Source organism: Jaculus jaculus, chromosome 19 (genome assembly GCF_020740685.1).
Source record: "Jaculus jaculus isolate mJacJac1 chromosome 19, mJacJac1.mat.Y.cur, whole genome shotgun sequence".
Lineage (NCBI taxonomy): Eukaryota > Metazoa > Chordata > Mammalia > Rodentia > Dipodidae > Jaculus > Jaculus jaculus.
This window is the reverse complement of record NC_059120.1, coordinates 27,023,734-27,037,583: the sequence shown is the minus strand read 5'-3', so window position 1 is coordinate 27,037,583 and position 13,850 is coordinate 27,023,734. Positions and strand designations below refer to the sequence as shown.

The 13,850-nt window shown below is 39.2% G+C and overlaps 1 protein-coding gene across 2 annotated transcripts in view; it reads left to right on the top strand.

Moving 5' to 3' along the window:
* Positions 1-13,850, top strand: part of Dpyd (dihydropyrimidine dehydrogenase) — a 1,202,971-nt gene that overhangs the window by 151,909 nt on the left and 1,037,212 nt on the right. Inside the window, exon 1 of one of the 2 annotated variants that reach the window (XM_045137960.1) lies at positions 2,196-2,290. The exons of the other annotated variant lie outside the window; for it this stretch is intronic. Coding sequence (XP_044993895.1) covers positions 2,252-2,290 — 39 coding nt within the window. The 5' untranslated portion in view covers positions 2,196-2,251. Of the gene's footprint in view, positions 1-2,195; positions 2,291-13,850 lie in introns of those variants that run through there. 2 annotated transcript variants of the gene reach the window in all.

The following is a 13,850-nucleotide window of genomic DNA, read 5'->3' as shown; positions in this document are numbered from 1 at the left end:
AGAAGGGCATATATTCTTTTTCAATATATGAGCATGTGTATGTGTATACATGCATTTTTGGTATGATTATGTATGCCTAGAAGTTTATATACTATGACTTTAGAGGGATGGCATTACTTCAGATGGAAATGACAGTATAGGGATAGGCAGGCTCACCAAACATTAGAACAGTCTACTTAAAAAGTATTTAATTTTAGATATTTTTACTAGAAATCCATTGACAGATGTGCTGATTTACTTCTCATGGTGACTTTTCAGAAGGAAGTAGAACTCTGAGAATAATCTATGTTTTAAAGCTAAAGTCTCTACAGTGAACTGTTTCATGCATAAACAAATTCCAGGCTCCTCTCTGTTCTTTCAATCATGAAGCGTTCCACATTTATGTTTCAACCCTAGGCAACAAACTGAATGTTCACTAGAAACTAGATTATGCATGTGCCCTCTCTTTTTGGAATTTACAGTCTAAATAGAGGATATATATCCAATAGGTCATATTCAATTAAAAAGTAAACAAAGTTTAATAAGGTTATTAAGGAAATATAGGTTGCCATAAGCTAGGACAGATAGGTTAGATGTCATATTTTTGGTGGTGAGGATGGATGAAGAAGTTAAAGATTTGCAGGAGGGGAAATGTTCTAAGTGGGAGGTATTGCACAAAACGAGGCGAGACTGGAGGCTGACAAGGTTATGTAATGGTGAGAACATGAGTCCGGGCAAAAGTGGCCCTCAGTGAGGTTGGGAGAGGAAAGGGTCAGAGGATATTCAAAAGTGGCCAAGGGTTTTGTTTGTTACTGAAACAAGTCACTGAAAGATTTATTCCATGCATATGTGTGGGGTGAGCTACTTTAAAGCTCAATCTGGGGTTTGGGAAAGGTAACAGTAGAAGGGGGAATATTATGAATTTCTCCATGAAGATGGAGAACTATTCAAAACCTGTTTAGGATACTAAATTCTTAGAGCTTGGGGAGACAGTAAATGGGATGATCCCAAGGTTTATTTTTCTCTTCTAGGTTCCTAAAATAATAATATTTGATTCAAGACAAAAATATATCAAAATCCTAGAAAGTTCCAGTATGCTAAGAGAACAGGAAACCACCAACTCACTAAAGGAGAAAAGGAGGAAGGTCTGGTGCCCACAGGACTCCAAGATGAGGTGAATATTTCTAAATTTGAGAATGCTTATTTATTTATTTGAGAGAGAGAGAGAAAGAAGCAAGGAGAAAGGGAGAGAGAATGGGCGTGCAGGGCCTCCATCCACTGCAAACAAACTCCAGACACATGTACACATCTGGCTTACTTGGGTCCTGGGGAATCGAACCTTGGTCCTTTGGCTTTGCAGGCAAATGTCTTGACCGCTAAGCTGCCTCTCCAGCCCTGAGAATGCTTTGAAAGGACATAGTACCATAGTACCTGCTTCCCAGTGGCCTCAAGAGCAAACCCGAGAAAACAGCTATCCCTTACTCCCCCACCCTCTCTGTGTGTCCACATATAATAAAGACATTCCCTTCAGTAGCCTGGACCTAGAACTTTCTCGGATTTTGATACCTTTTTTTTTTGTCCTAGAATCTAGAAAGAGAGAGAACAAATACCTGCTCCAGGGCATCTTGCGGCTCCAAATAATCTCAGATGCATGTGCCACTTCGTACATCTGGCTTTATGTGGATATTAGGAAAAGGAACGAGGCCGCCAGGCTTTGCCAGCAAGTAGCTCCCCAGTCCCTAGAAAAATGCTTTAAAAATAGCATTGAACGAATGTTTCTGCATGAACCCAGCCTTGATGGTGTGCGTCCTACAGCACTTACCACAGCTGTCAGGGCTCGAAGGTGTTTTCTCCACGGTCGCTGCAGAATGGAGAGGCTTCCCCGCCTGCCTGGACAGTTTGGAAGCTCCTGCCGCCCTTCGGCCACGCGGGAGCCGCTCCTGGGCTTCGCGCGGTCCAAACCTCAACGGAGGCACGTGCTGGCTGCGTTACCCGCTCCAGCTCTCACGCAGGACGGGCTGACAACTCCCGCCGCCCCCGGCCCTGCCCTCCTCCTTCTCGCCCGGCCGGGACGCGGCGCGCGGGGCGGGGCGGGGCGGGGCTCGGGGGCGGGGCGGCGCCGACAGGGGGCGTGGTCTCCGCCGCGTCCCGCGCTCCGCCCCGGCCACGGGCAGTGTCCGCTGCGCTCCCCGGGCCGTGTCCCGAGCCGTGTCCCGAGCCCGCCTGCAGCCTGCCCGCAGCGCCGCCGGGTCGCCGGGCCGGAGGCGCTGTCATGGCCCCCGTGCTGAGCAAGGACGCGCCGGACATCGAGGTACCTACCGACCGTGGCCGGCAGCCGGGGGAGGGTCATTCGGGTGCAGGGTGGCCCGAGGCCTCCGTGGACACCGCGCCCCGGGCCACCGCGGGAGACGCGCGAAGTTTCCTGGGCCGGGACCCGCGGGGGCGGCGGGGGCGCGGGGCGGCGCGGGGTCGGGGCTTCCTCCCGGGCGGGCTCGGGTCACCTCCGCGCCTGTCGGGAAGCCTCGCGTCCCGCCTGTCATGAGGGGTCGAGACCCAGAATCTTCTGAATTCAGAAACGTGGACTCTGCGGCAGAGCAGTGTCCCTCTTCCCCTCGGGTCACTCTGGACCTCCCTGGGTGTCCCCTCCATGCCTCTTGGGGACACCTTTCCTGGGACCTCGCCTTGTTTGCAAGGGTGCGCCAGCTCCAGCTGCCCAGGGACAATTTACACGGAGACGAACGGAACAAAGTACTGAAAACGCCAGAAGTGCAGTGGCTCAGGAAATTAAAAAAACAAAAAAACAAAAACCCATTAACTCGTTGTCTCTGCTCTACAGGTTTTGATTCTCTCTTGCACTTCGTTTTTGTGCAAACGCCACTTTTGTGTGAATACAGTCCGACTTGAAATGGGAAAGCCTTCCTTGGAACTCTGCCTAGCTCCTTAGCCTCTGCTGGGAAGGACTGGGTTATAAATGCGATTTTAGACATGCTACCTCAAAGCGAGTTGTGTCCCCTTACGACAAACTGCTTTGTAGTTTTCTGCTTGATGTTTTCCTTTGCATCTATTACTCCTGTAGAATATGTGCTGTGGTGTGTGTGTGTTTAGAAAGAACACCAATTTTTCTTGCCCCGGTTCTTTTAAAAGGTTGAATAAAAGTCTAAAACCACCTGTTTGCAGGATAACTTGTTTTGCCACACTGACATTCATGAATCAAACTTTGTACTTGGAGATTTTAGTGGAATTTTCTTTCAGATTCCATACTTTCATTTGACAAGACCCATTTTAATATTAAGAGCCAAAATATATCATGTCTAATTTACTTGGACTTCTCTTCACAATTTCCTTTTAAAATATGATCAGTAGAATTGATTTAGTGAACTATTTATGTGTGTACAAGGTACACAACACCATATATAATCGAAGCTTTAGTCTTGTCTTGTTGTGGTGGCTTTGACTTAACCAAATCTTTATTGTTATTGTTAAACCAAATCAAAAATCAAAATAAATTCCGATAGCATTAGGCTTTGCTGACGTTAGAAATCACAATGTCAGAGAATTGATGGCCATTTAATTTCACAATAAGATGAATTGATTTTTTTTTCTTGAGATTTCTCCTGCAATATGGTCTTGGAAATCAGTTCTTATACACTTTCTCTTGGGTAAAGTGATGCCAGTAAAACATTAAATGTCCAACTTCTTATTACATGTTTTACCCAAGAACACGTAAGAAGCCTAAACCAACCAGTACTATTCAACTCCTCCATATAACCTTAATCTCTGTGGCCAGTCTTCCTTATATCACTAATTTTCTGGAATTGGTGACATTCAATTCCTCACCTGCTAAGTTGTTCGTATGTATGACACACTTTAATCAGTAATATCTTTTCTCACACACAATGCTTTTCCCTCAAATACATATGCTTCATGAGCTAAAATATGCCATGGAAAAGCATGAAATTAATCATTAAAATATAATGCAGTGAGGAAAAGTCATTAAGTCCAGGGGAACACACTCAAGCGTAGATGTCTCAGTTAATCCTATTGATTTCTCAAAGTTCATTGCTGTGTAGAAGACTCAGAATACATTATGAAGGCTGAGTTTATTATCAGGTGCTTTCTTGAACCCATTCATTAAAACCATTTTAAAGAGATTGATCTGATCATGATCATTGTCCTACCTTCAAATACATGGAAAAACAAGTAACTTATTTTTTAAGTATGAAATAGATAATGAATGAATACATTGATAAAGCACTTGATGTCTGTGAAAAGAATAGAAGGTGAGCCCACTGAAAAGTGATTTATTTTCCTCTGTGTGGACCCTACAATACCTCAAGGTTCCTATGCAGCCTGCAAATATCTTTGTTTCTGTGGATGAAAGTTACTGAAGTATACAAAATGGCCTTGTGTTGCTTACTTCTGATTTCCAGCCCCCATCTAACATCACATCAGGTTTGAAGAGTTGGGAACATAGTGAATCAGGTCATTAACCTCTGCAGCTGGAATACCTCTGGGTTGAAAGATAGATACAGGAAAAAAAAAAAATGTATGACTCACTAATAAGACCTCTCTCATATAACCATTTAAAAAAAATTGTCAGTATAAAAATGGTATGAGAAGTGTTTTATGTCAGGTGCACTAGTGTGGTTCACAAGATCCAGCTTCTGGCATTGGGATGAAGGCCACTATTCCTTAGCTGTGTGATTGCCTGCAAGCTACCTAGCTTCTCTAGGCTGAATGATCTGTTGTTAAGGACAATCAACAGATGGTCATACACTGATAGCTTTTTGCCAGGAAGAAGGGCAAACAAACAAAAGATGAAAAATACCTGAATCTTGGGAAAATCCCCACCAGTGATTTTTAGGTACTTAGACTCCACAATGCTCATTAACAGTAGCTAAAAAGTTTTTAAAAGTTATTTTACATTACAGGGTTAGTTTTGGATACATTCGAAATTTTTGAAAGGACGACTTTTGACTATAAATGCTCCTGAGAAATTTCAACATCAGTGAATATTGGGAACTGGTCACTATCCCTGAGCTCAGCAGTAATTGCCTAGTCCTTCATTTAGATTGAGTTGCTAGCCAATATGTTGCCATATCTGCACATTTCAAAACAAGTAAGAATGATTTTTAGGAGTTTACTTTAAATATGTTGTTCCTCTCCATTTATAAGAATAAAGGAAATTAGAACATGCAAGTACCCATTTAAAGCCTGTAACTATTGGAATGCTGTTATTTTTGCTATTTACAGGCAAACTAAATTGTTGGCTGTCTCTACTTCCTGTCCCACAATTACAGCTGAAGTCCATTGCTTGAATTTTTGTTTAGTGAATTTACCCTGAATAAGAAAAGAATTCTCACCCAGCATCCAAGAAATTGAATTCATTTTGAGTCAAATAGAAATAGCTTATGGACTACTGCTACTATGCAAATGAAATATACTCCTTTGAGAAGGCAATTGAGAATTTTCTTTATTTGTTACTTAAGAAATCAAGATTAAAAAATAGTGACTTTTGGAAAACAAAGGAAAGTGGTGTTTTGAAAAAGGTGAAAATATGGACTCCAGATTTACAAGGAAAACAAACGTATCCAGATAACCCTTGATACAAATTGCCTTTTGCCCCTGGAGATAAAGTGTGAAGGGAGAGAATAAGGTTTCAAATTTGTAGAAATCGAGGGTTAATTATTTACTTAAATTGAGATATTTTCCACTGAGTATATTATAGTTTCTTCTTTCCTTATTTTCATTGACTAAGCACCAGAAAGCTTGTGGAAATACAATCTTAATTCATTGTTTTAATGCTTTTTATGTTTTTAAACTTTTTTTTTTTCTTTTGAGGTAGGGTCTCACTGTATCTCAAGCTGACCTGGAATTCACTATATCTTCTCGGGGTGGCCTCAAACTCATGGTAATCCTCCTACCTCTGCCTTCCACGTGTGGAGATTAAAGGTGTGCACCACCACACCTAGCTTTAAACTTTTTTTTTTGAGTTTTAGACATTGAACATATTTATCCTTTACCCCAAGTTTTAGCTGTTCTGTGATCCATAGTTAGTTTTCAATATTTTATACTGTGTAAGATTCCCTGTGGAATTAAGTTATCTATCTATCATCTATCTATCTGTCATCTATCTATCATCTACCTATCTTTCTATCTATCTATTCAAATAGTGATTTTGTAGCTGAATGTGTTCATATGTATTGAAATATGGATTTTAATTGTTTCTTGTATATGTATTCAGAAGATTAGTTTTAGTTTAATTAAAAAACTATAATATTAATGACTAATGATGAGTCTATCACTAGGGACATACTTAGATTAGATCTGCTTACTCCTAATGATATGGGACATTGTTGACTAATTACCTAAATGTAACATGTACTAGAATTCAGTTGTCTCCTTTCATACATTCTTTAGGGAAAATCTGTTTCAAAAGGGGAGAATTAATGGTAAGGAATTAATAAGAATACTGAGATAATTAGATGTTGTTTAAACAATCCTATATTTCTCTAGCTGTCTAGAGAATCATTTTGACAAAACTCTATATAAACAGATAACAATATCAAGGGATGAAAATAAAGTAAATATTTCTAATCATCCTGGACTATTTCTAGTGTGACTCAAGTCACAGAGGTTGAAACTCTAGCTTGAAAAGATACTGAGACTGAAGAAAAGAGTGATAAAATATCATGACAAAGAAGAAATGACAGGACATTTGATATATTCCAAGCCTTAATATAATTAAAGAGGAGACGGAAAAGAACAATTGGCTGATTTAGTCTTCTTAGCAACATAAACACTATAACAAATATGTAACCAAGACTACTTCTTAACACTGAAAAGAAATTTTCAGGTCATTATTTTCTACATTAATTAAGCATGTATAACATGGCACTATTGATTGTAAATGTATTTATAATCAATGTATATGCAAATGTATTTATTTTTATAAGAGTTTTATATTCCATTATGACATAATTACGTTTTGAATATATTCATCTTCCATATAAAGATAGAAAGTGTTTTTTTAATTTAATTTATTATTATTATTTTTTTTACTAATTAGTTTTATACTCAGTGAATACAGTCAAGTTGGTACCATTGTTAGGCTCATCCATGTACCACCCCCTCCCCCGGCCCCTCCTTGTTGAGGAATATGGGTCATGCATTGTGGAGTTAGCCCACAGTTATGGGTAGGAGAAATGTCTCTGCATATCATGACACAACATGTGGCTCTGACATTCTCTCCACCCCCTCTTCCACAAAATTTCCCTGATCCATGTTGGGTTCATTTTTTGTCTGCTTCAGTGATGAGGTGTTGGGGGCCTCTGGGTCTCTGGATGTCTGATATGATAGGAGTTGATTGTTCTCTGTGTCGATCTCCTTCACCCTTGTGCTGGTACACGGTTCACCAAGAGAACATCACCCTTGCTTGTTTCGCCAATTATTCCTAATTTCAACTGGGGCCCTTTTGAGGTATGATGGGCTGGTTCTCTCCTTAGGATCTGCATCTATCTGAAAAAAGGGAAGCAGATTATCCAACAGAGAGTAAAGTTAGCACCAGACAAATGGGATAATCCTTATTTTTTAATAGAGAATTTAATAGGTGTAGGCCTGCTTGTAGCCCACGATTGTTGGTAGCTTGATAATAGAGAGCAAGCTCAGGTTTGGATATGGTTCTGACTTGTTTCCCAGCTCCAGGTATGGGTCCCATTCCAAATCAAGAGCAGTGTGCCACTATTGTACTTGTGTGAGCATCACAACAGGTTATTTGCTGCTAAGTAGGTTAGAACATGAGTTACTTTGACAGATAATGGTCATTTTCTCCCAGTCGCCCATGTAGGACCTTCTGGCACTAGACTCGCTGACTGTCTGGGGACTGACTCTCTTCCAGCTTCCAGCTATGCCATTCCATTTTATGTGTCAGCTGCATATGGTGTCTTCAGCAGTAGGGTCTTACCACTAACTTTTGGTGGGTCATCAAGTACTCTGACAGAAATCTGTCTTTCTTTTAGGAAACCTTGTAAGTCTCTCTGATCAAAAGCTCATTGTGGATGAAATGGTACTGAGAGTTACAGGTCAGTGCCCACTAAGAGAAGGAAGAAAAAGATAACTAATATAAAAGAGTTAGAGAGAAGAGAGAGACTGAAAGAGAGAGGGAGAGAAGCTGTAGAAGATTAAGGTCAGTCTTCATCTACCCTCTCTGGTGTCGTGTGCCTCTGGTGTTCTCTCTAAGGGCCTGGTGAAGGTTCAACCATTTGGTCTGCCTTTTAGGATGTAGAATTTTGTAGGAAGTGTTAAGCTACTGTGGAGCCAGTTAAACTACTGAGACTACTTTAAAAAGATTTATGTGTTTCATGGGCTGGAGAGATGGCTTAGCGGTTAAGCGCTTGCCTGTGAAGCCTAAGGACCCCGGTTTGAGGCTCGGTTCCCCAGGTCCCACGTTAGCCAGATGCACAAGGGGGCGCACGCGTCTGGAGTTCGTTTGCAGAGGCTGGAAGCCCTGGCGCGCCCATTCTCTCTCTCTCCCTCTATCTGTCTTTCTCTCTATGTCTGTCGCTCTCAAATAAATAAATAAAAAATGAACAAAAAAAGATTTATGTGTTTCTTGTGTTTTTTTTGGTGGGGGGTTAGTTTGGTTTTTTTTGAGGTAGGGTCTCACTCTAGCCCAGGCTGACGTGGAATTCACTATGGAACCTTAGGGTGGCCTCCAACTCACAGCAGTGCTCCTACCTCTGCCTCCAGAGTGCTGGGATTAAAGTGTGCCTTGCTCTTGTAGTTTTTTTTTTTTTAACTATTACTGCTTTCTTTTTTAAGTATCTTATTTACTTATTTATGACAAAGAACAATGTAGAGAGAGAAAGGTAGGGTGAGGAGAGAATGAGAATGTCCACACACCAAGACCTCCTACCACTGTAAACAAACTCCAGTTGCATGTGCCATTTTGTGCATCTGGCTTTACATGGGTACTAAGGAATCAAACCTGGGCCATCAGGCATTACAAGGAGGCAACTTTAACCCTTGAACCATCTCTCCAGCCCCTATATTACTGCTTTCATTGTTGTTTAAAATATTATGCTAAAAGATATTACATGTATGTATTAACCCAACAAACAATTTTTATCTTGGGTAGTTTAGTATAGTTTATCTGGTTACTGGTGTTAGGAACCAAGAAAAAAGTTAGGATGCACTTATTTACAATTGTAAATAACAGTTAATATTTGAGCCATGACTTTTTGGAGTAAGTGTGGAGGGGTGTATTGCATAATATGTGTAGTATGGCATATAAATTTTATATGTGTGTGTACAGACGTTTCCACCCTGTGTGACACGTGAGGAGGGTTGAGTAGAATACTGGGTATCCTCCCCAGTGCTCTTCGACATTGTTTCCTTGAGACAGAGGTTCTCACTAAACCCAGAGCTGCCTTTTATTTGGTCAGACTGTCCAGTGAACTACAGAGATTCTGCTACTATCCTCACTCCCCACAGGACTAGAGTTAAATGTTGTATGACCCTGCTCAGCTCTTTATGTGCATACTGTATATCAAATTAAGGCCTTCTCAGGCCCAGATATATGTGGGATAAGTGCTTGGACCTTAAGCCATCTTCCCAGCACCATGGCTAATATTTGAAGAAAAACTTAGATTAAAACATATCTGTGTTCACATCCTTGCTCTAGTTTATTTTGTTTATTGTGTAATTATTTTATTTTTCCTGGCTTGTCATTTTTTAATCTGTAGATTGTATTTAAGCTTATTTATTTCATACATAAGAGATATAAAGATTAATTGAAGCCATTTACATAAAATATACATCTGTCACACAAAAATGCATGCTTTTTAAATTGCCATACTTTCTGACTTCCTCATTTTCTGTGTTTTAAAAATGTGAACTGGGTAGAATTACTTAGACTACAAAAATTACCTAGAAATGATGGCAACTTATTTTCTTTTTAAGCAAATAGATGCAGAAATAAAATCTAGAATTTGTGAGGGAGGGGAAAATTAATTAAATTAAAAAAAAACTACCAGAAATAATCATTATAGATACATAAATGCTTCAGATACTTATTAAAGAACTATCAGATGTGATTTTTTTTCAGTGGGGTGGAGGTGTTTCTGAAATTTGGGGTAAATTAAGAAGTCTCATTATTGCTATTTAAGATATATTTATATACCAATTGTATTTCCAGCCCTCTAGTGTAAGCTTCAGGGAATACAAAAGGAGTAAATGAAACTGACTTTGTTTACATAGAACTAGCCTCATATATTAAACAGGGGAAAAAAGCTTCAATCCAGGCCTGCCCCTTCAATTTTTCTAAAATTGTAACATGCATAAAGATTGATTATTCAGTGTTTTTAATACTAGATCAGGTCTTATGGATAAATACAGATAATTGGGGGGCATTTTTATTGAAATTTAAAAGTTATTTGGCATTAAAATTTTATTTTAAAATACCCCTACAATTCACAGAATCCCAGATATATTTTTGTACCAAATATAGAAAACTTATCTTTCTAAGCAAATACATGTATACCAAGAAAAACAATGTAGACTTCTAAGTATAATTTATTTTTAAATAACTGTTTTAGCTCCCAGGATGGAGTAGTTTGGAGATCAAACTCAAACTTTTCATATGAATTGTAATAATTTTATTGGAGGATTTTAGCTTGGTAAGGCATTCTTCTCTACCTCTACCATAATAATTAAAGCAACAATCTGTGTCCCTACCTCCCAGGTGCTTGGAAATTGATATTATGAGTGCTTATGAATGTCCCCTTGAGGCACTCTTGACTGGGCCACTTTGAAGAAATATCTCTTCATCAATAATTAAGCCCTGAGGGCCACTTCTCAGGGGACATTCAGAAAATTACATGTCAACTCTGGGCATGATTTATTCAGATAGCAATCATGGATGAAGGCCTAACAGCACTTCCCCTTCCCAACATTTTTTTCCCATCCACTCTATGTTCGTTCCCCATCACCACTTTTATTTCTCTAAAGAACCTCCATTCTCCAGTCTTCAACTTGTTCATCATTCCCAGGATTTAACTCATCTAGTTATTTCAGTCGCTGTGAAATTCTATGAGTAATATTAAAAATTGTCTATGTCTTCATGTTAAGAATTTTGAAATATTATATATAATAAGCGAGACATGTGAAAATAATAAAAAGAAATAGATATTTTCTGCTATTTTATTAAAATAACTATTCTAAGATAGGTGACAGCCAAGGAATGTTTTTGCTGTCTGTGTCTGATCATTTACTCTCTGACCTTGTAGAAATCACTTAGCCCTTATGAAAATTAGCTGATTCTTCATTGAACTTGCGCACGGTTAGTCTTTAAAGGATAGTTTGCAAAAAAAAAATATCACAACAGAGAAATTGTTCATAAACTTGCTTTGCTGTGTATGATATCAAGAAAATGCAGAGGGTCTTCTCTTGGACATTCCATCTACGTGTTAGTTAATATTATCATGTTGTCATTTTAGTTACTGCTATCAGATACATGGATTTAATAAACTCCTTCTTCTGATTTTTTATACTTTCTTCATGTCTCTTTTTAAAATGAAATGAATGAATTATATATTCATTTTGTCTGAATATACAGCAAAACTTCAGAGTTACCTAATGTGGCTTGAGTTCTTTATGAAGCTGATCTGGAATTAATAAATTCACAGGGGCTGTTTCTTAGATAATGCTATCTGTAATTAGAAATTAACATCAGAGAATTAAAGAAGATGGAATTTCAGCTAACTTGGTAACAGTCAGTGGAAAACTGAGAACAAGCAGTGGGAACCCCAACATCTCTTGGGAATTTATTACCTTCATGTGACTCCTTGATCCATGGTGGCTTGAAACCTTTGAGGAAAAAACTAAAACTAAAACTAAAACAACAGCAGCATAAGTCCTGAAATCCTTTCTAATTCAAAACAGAAAAATATTCATTTCCTTCCACAGATCCCAAGGTATGAAACATGACACTTTTCACAATAAAATGCTCATTTATTTTCATGAACTTTTATTAAAATTCTTTTGATTTATCTGCTCTAATTTTTAAATTACTTTGTATGATCATCATGAAACATTTAAAGCATACTGAGAAGGAAAGACATTAAGAAAGGAAGAAAGAAACAGAAAAAGAAAGAAAGAAAGAGAGAGGGAGAAAGGTAGGGAGAGAGGAGGAGAGGGAAGAATTACCCCAAATAGAGTTACCCCCCCCCTTGCACCAGCCTGTAATAGTTCCTAAGTTGTTTTTATTTTTCTTAAATTTTTTTTGGTTTATTTTTATTTATTTATTTGAGAGTAACAGACAGAGAAAGAGGCAGAGAGAGAGAGAGAGAGAGAGAGAGAGAGAATGGGTGCGCCAGGGCCTCCAGCCACTGCAGATGAATTCCACATGCGTGCGCCCCCTTGTGCATCTGGCTAATGTGGGTCCTGGGGAATTGAGCCTCGAACCAGGGTCCTTAGGCTTCACAGGCAAGCGCTTAACCACTAAGCCATCTCTCCAGCCCCCTTAGTTGTTTTTAATATTTTAAATTTATTTTTATTTATTTGAGAGAGAAAGAGACAGACAGATAGATGGGGTGGGTAGGAAATGGCCACACTAGAGCCTCTAGCCATGGCAAATGAACTTCAGATTTAAGCACCACCTTATGCATCTAGCTGGCGTGGGTACTGCATGATTGAACCTGGTTCCTTAGGCTTCATGGGAAGAACCTTAACTGTTAAGCCATCTTTCCATGCCCCTAAGTAGTTTTGGCCATATGCAATTTTATATTTGCTTTCTTTTACTGTTAGAACCATCTACTCACATTCTTACTAAGTTTCAAAATTATTTTAAATAGCAGCTAAAGATTCCATGTGGGTGGAGATAGCAAAATTTATTAAAGTCTGCCCATTTTTTCCAGATATGCCCTTTTGTTTCTGCAGTCAGCTATTGAAAATGCTTCAACTTTTTTTTTCTTTGCACAGTATGTTGTCAGTATTGGAAAGGCATGCTTTAATGACACGCACTGCATTTCATTGCTGCCCTCCTCACCTACATGCATCCTCTGAATTAAGTGTGTTTATAACCATGTCTTTACACGCAAAGAGTGTCCTCCTTGGGTGGAAAACCAGAAAGGAGTGGATGGAACTGCAGTGACTTTCCATTTGCCACACCTTCCTGTCACTGATTCCCGGTTCCAGAGCCCTGCTGAATGCTGACTCCTGGAAGGGGGAGGACTTGGTTTGCACTCAGTCCATCACAGTTCAACCACCTGCACGATTCTTCATTTTCTGTCCTGCAAAATGGGAAGAATGAGATAGCCTCAGATCTCTGCCTCGAGTAACAGGACCTGTAAATCTCAAGTTGTTGTCTTGATGCTTAAATGTGACACTAGCTGCACTTGTCCATATTGTGAGCCAGACTGGAAACTTTCACAGTCTCCCTGTCCCCACCCAGTGCCAAACTAATGTGGCAGATTTTCCAAGGATTCTTTTCCCTCAAGTCATCTTTACATGATAAGTATGCATGAATATGAGTTTGTGTGTGCCAGAATGTATATATGTACAAACACTAGCATGCACAATTTTCTTTTTAATCTTCCTTGTACTCAGGAAGATGAAACCATCTATTAGTGTAACTATTTCTGAATTAATACATTTTTCTCCCAATGAGAAATTTAATAAAACAAAAATTTCTTCTGTCTTGGGTATATTGACCAATATAATCTTGAGTTCATGCTGCATTTTAAATGTTTTTACTTCTAACCTAGACTACAGAGCATTGGTGTGCTTAAGCCTCTGTCTGATTTGAAAGATACGAGAATGTTTGCAAAGGAAAATTATTACATTTTTTGATTTACACTTACTAGCCCCTCCAC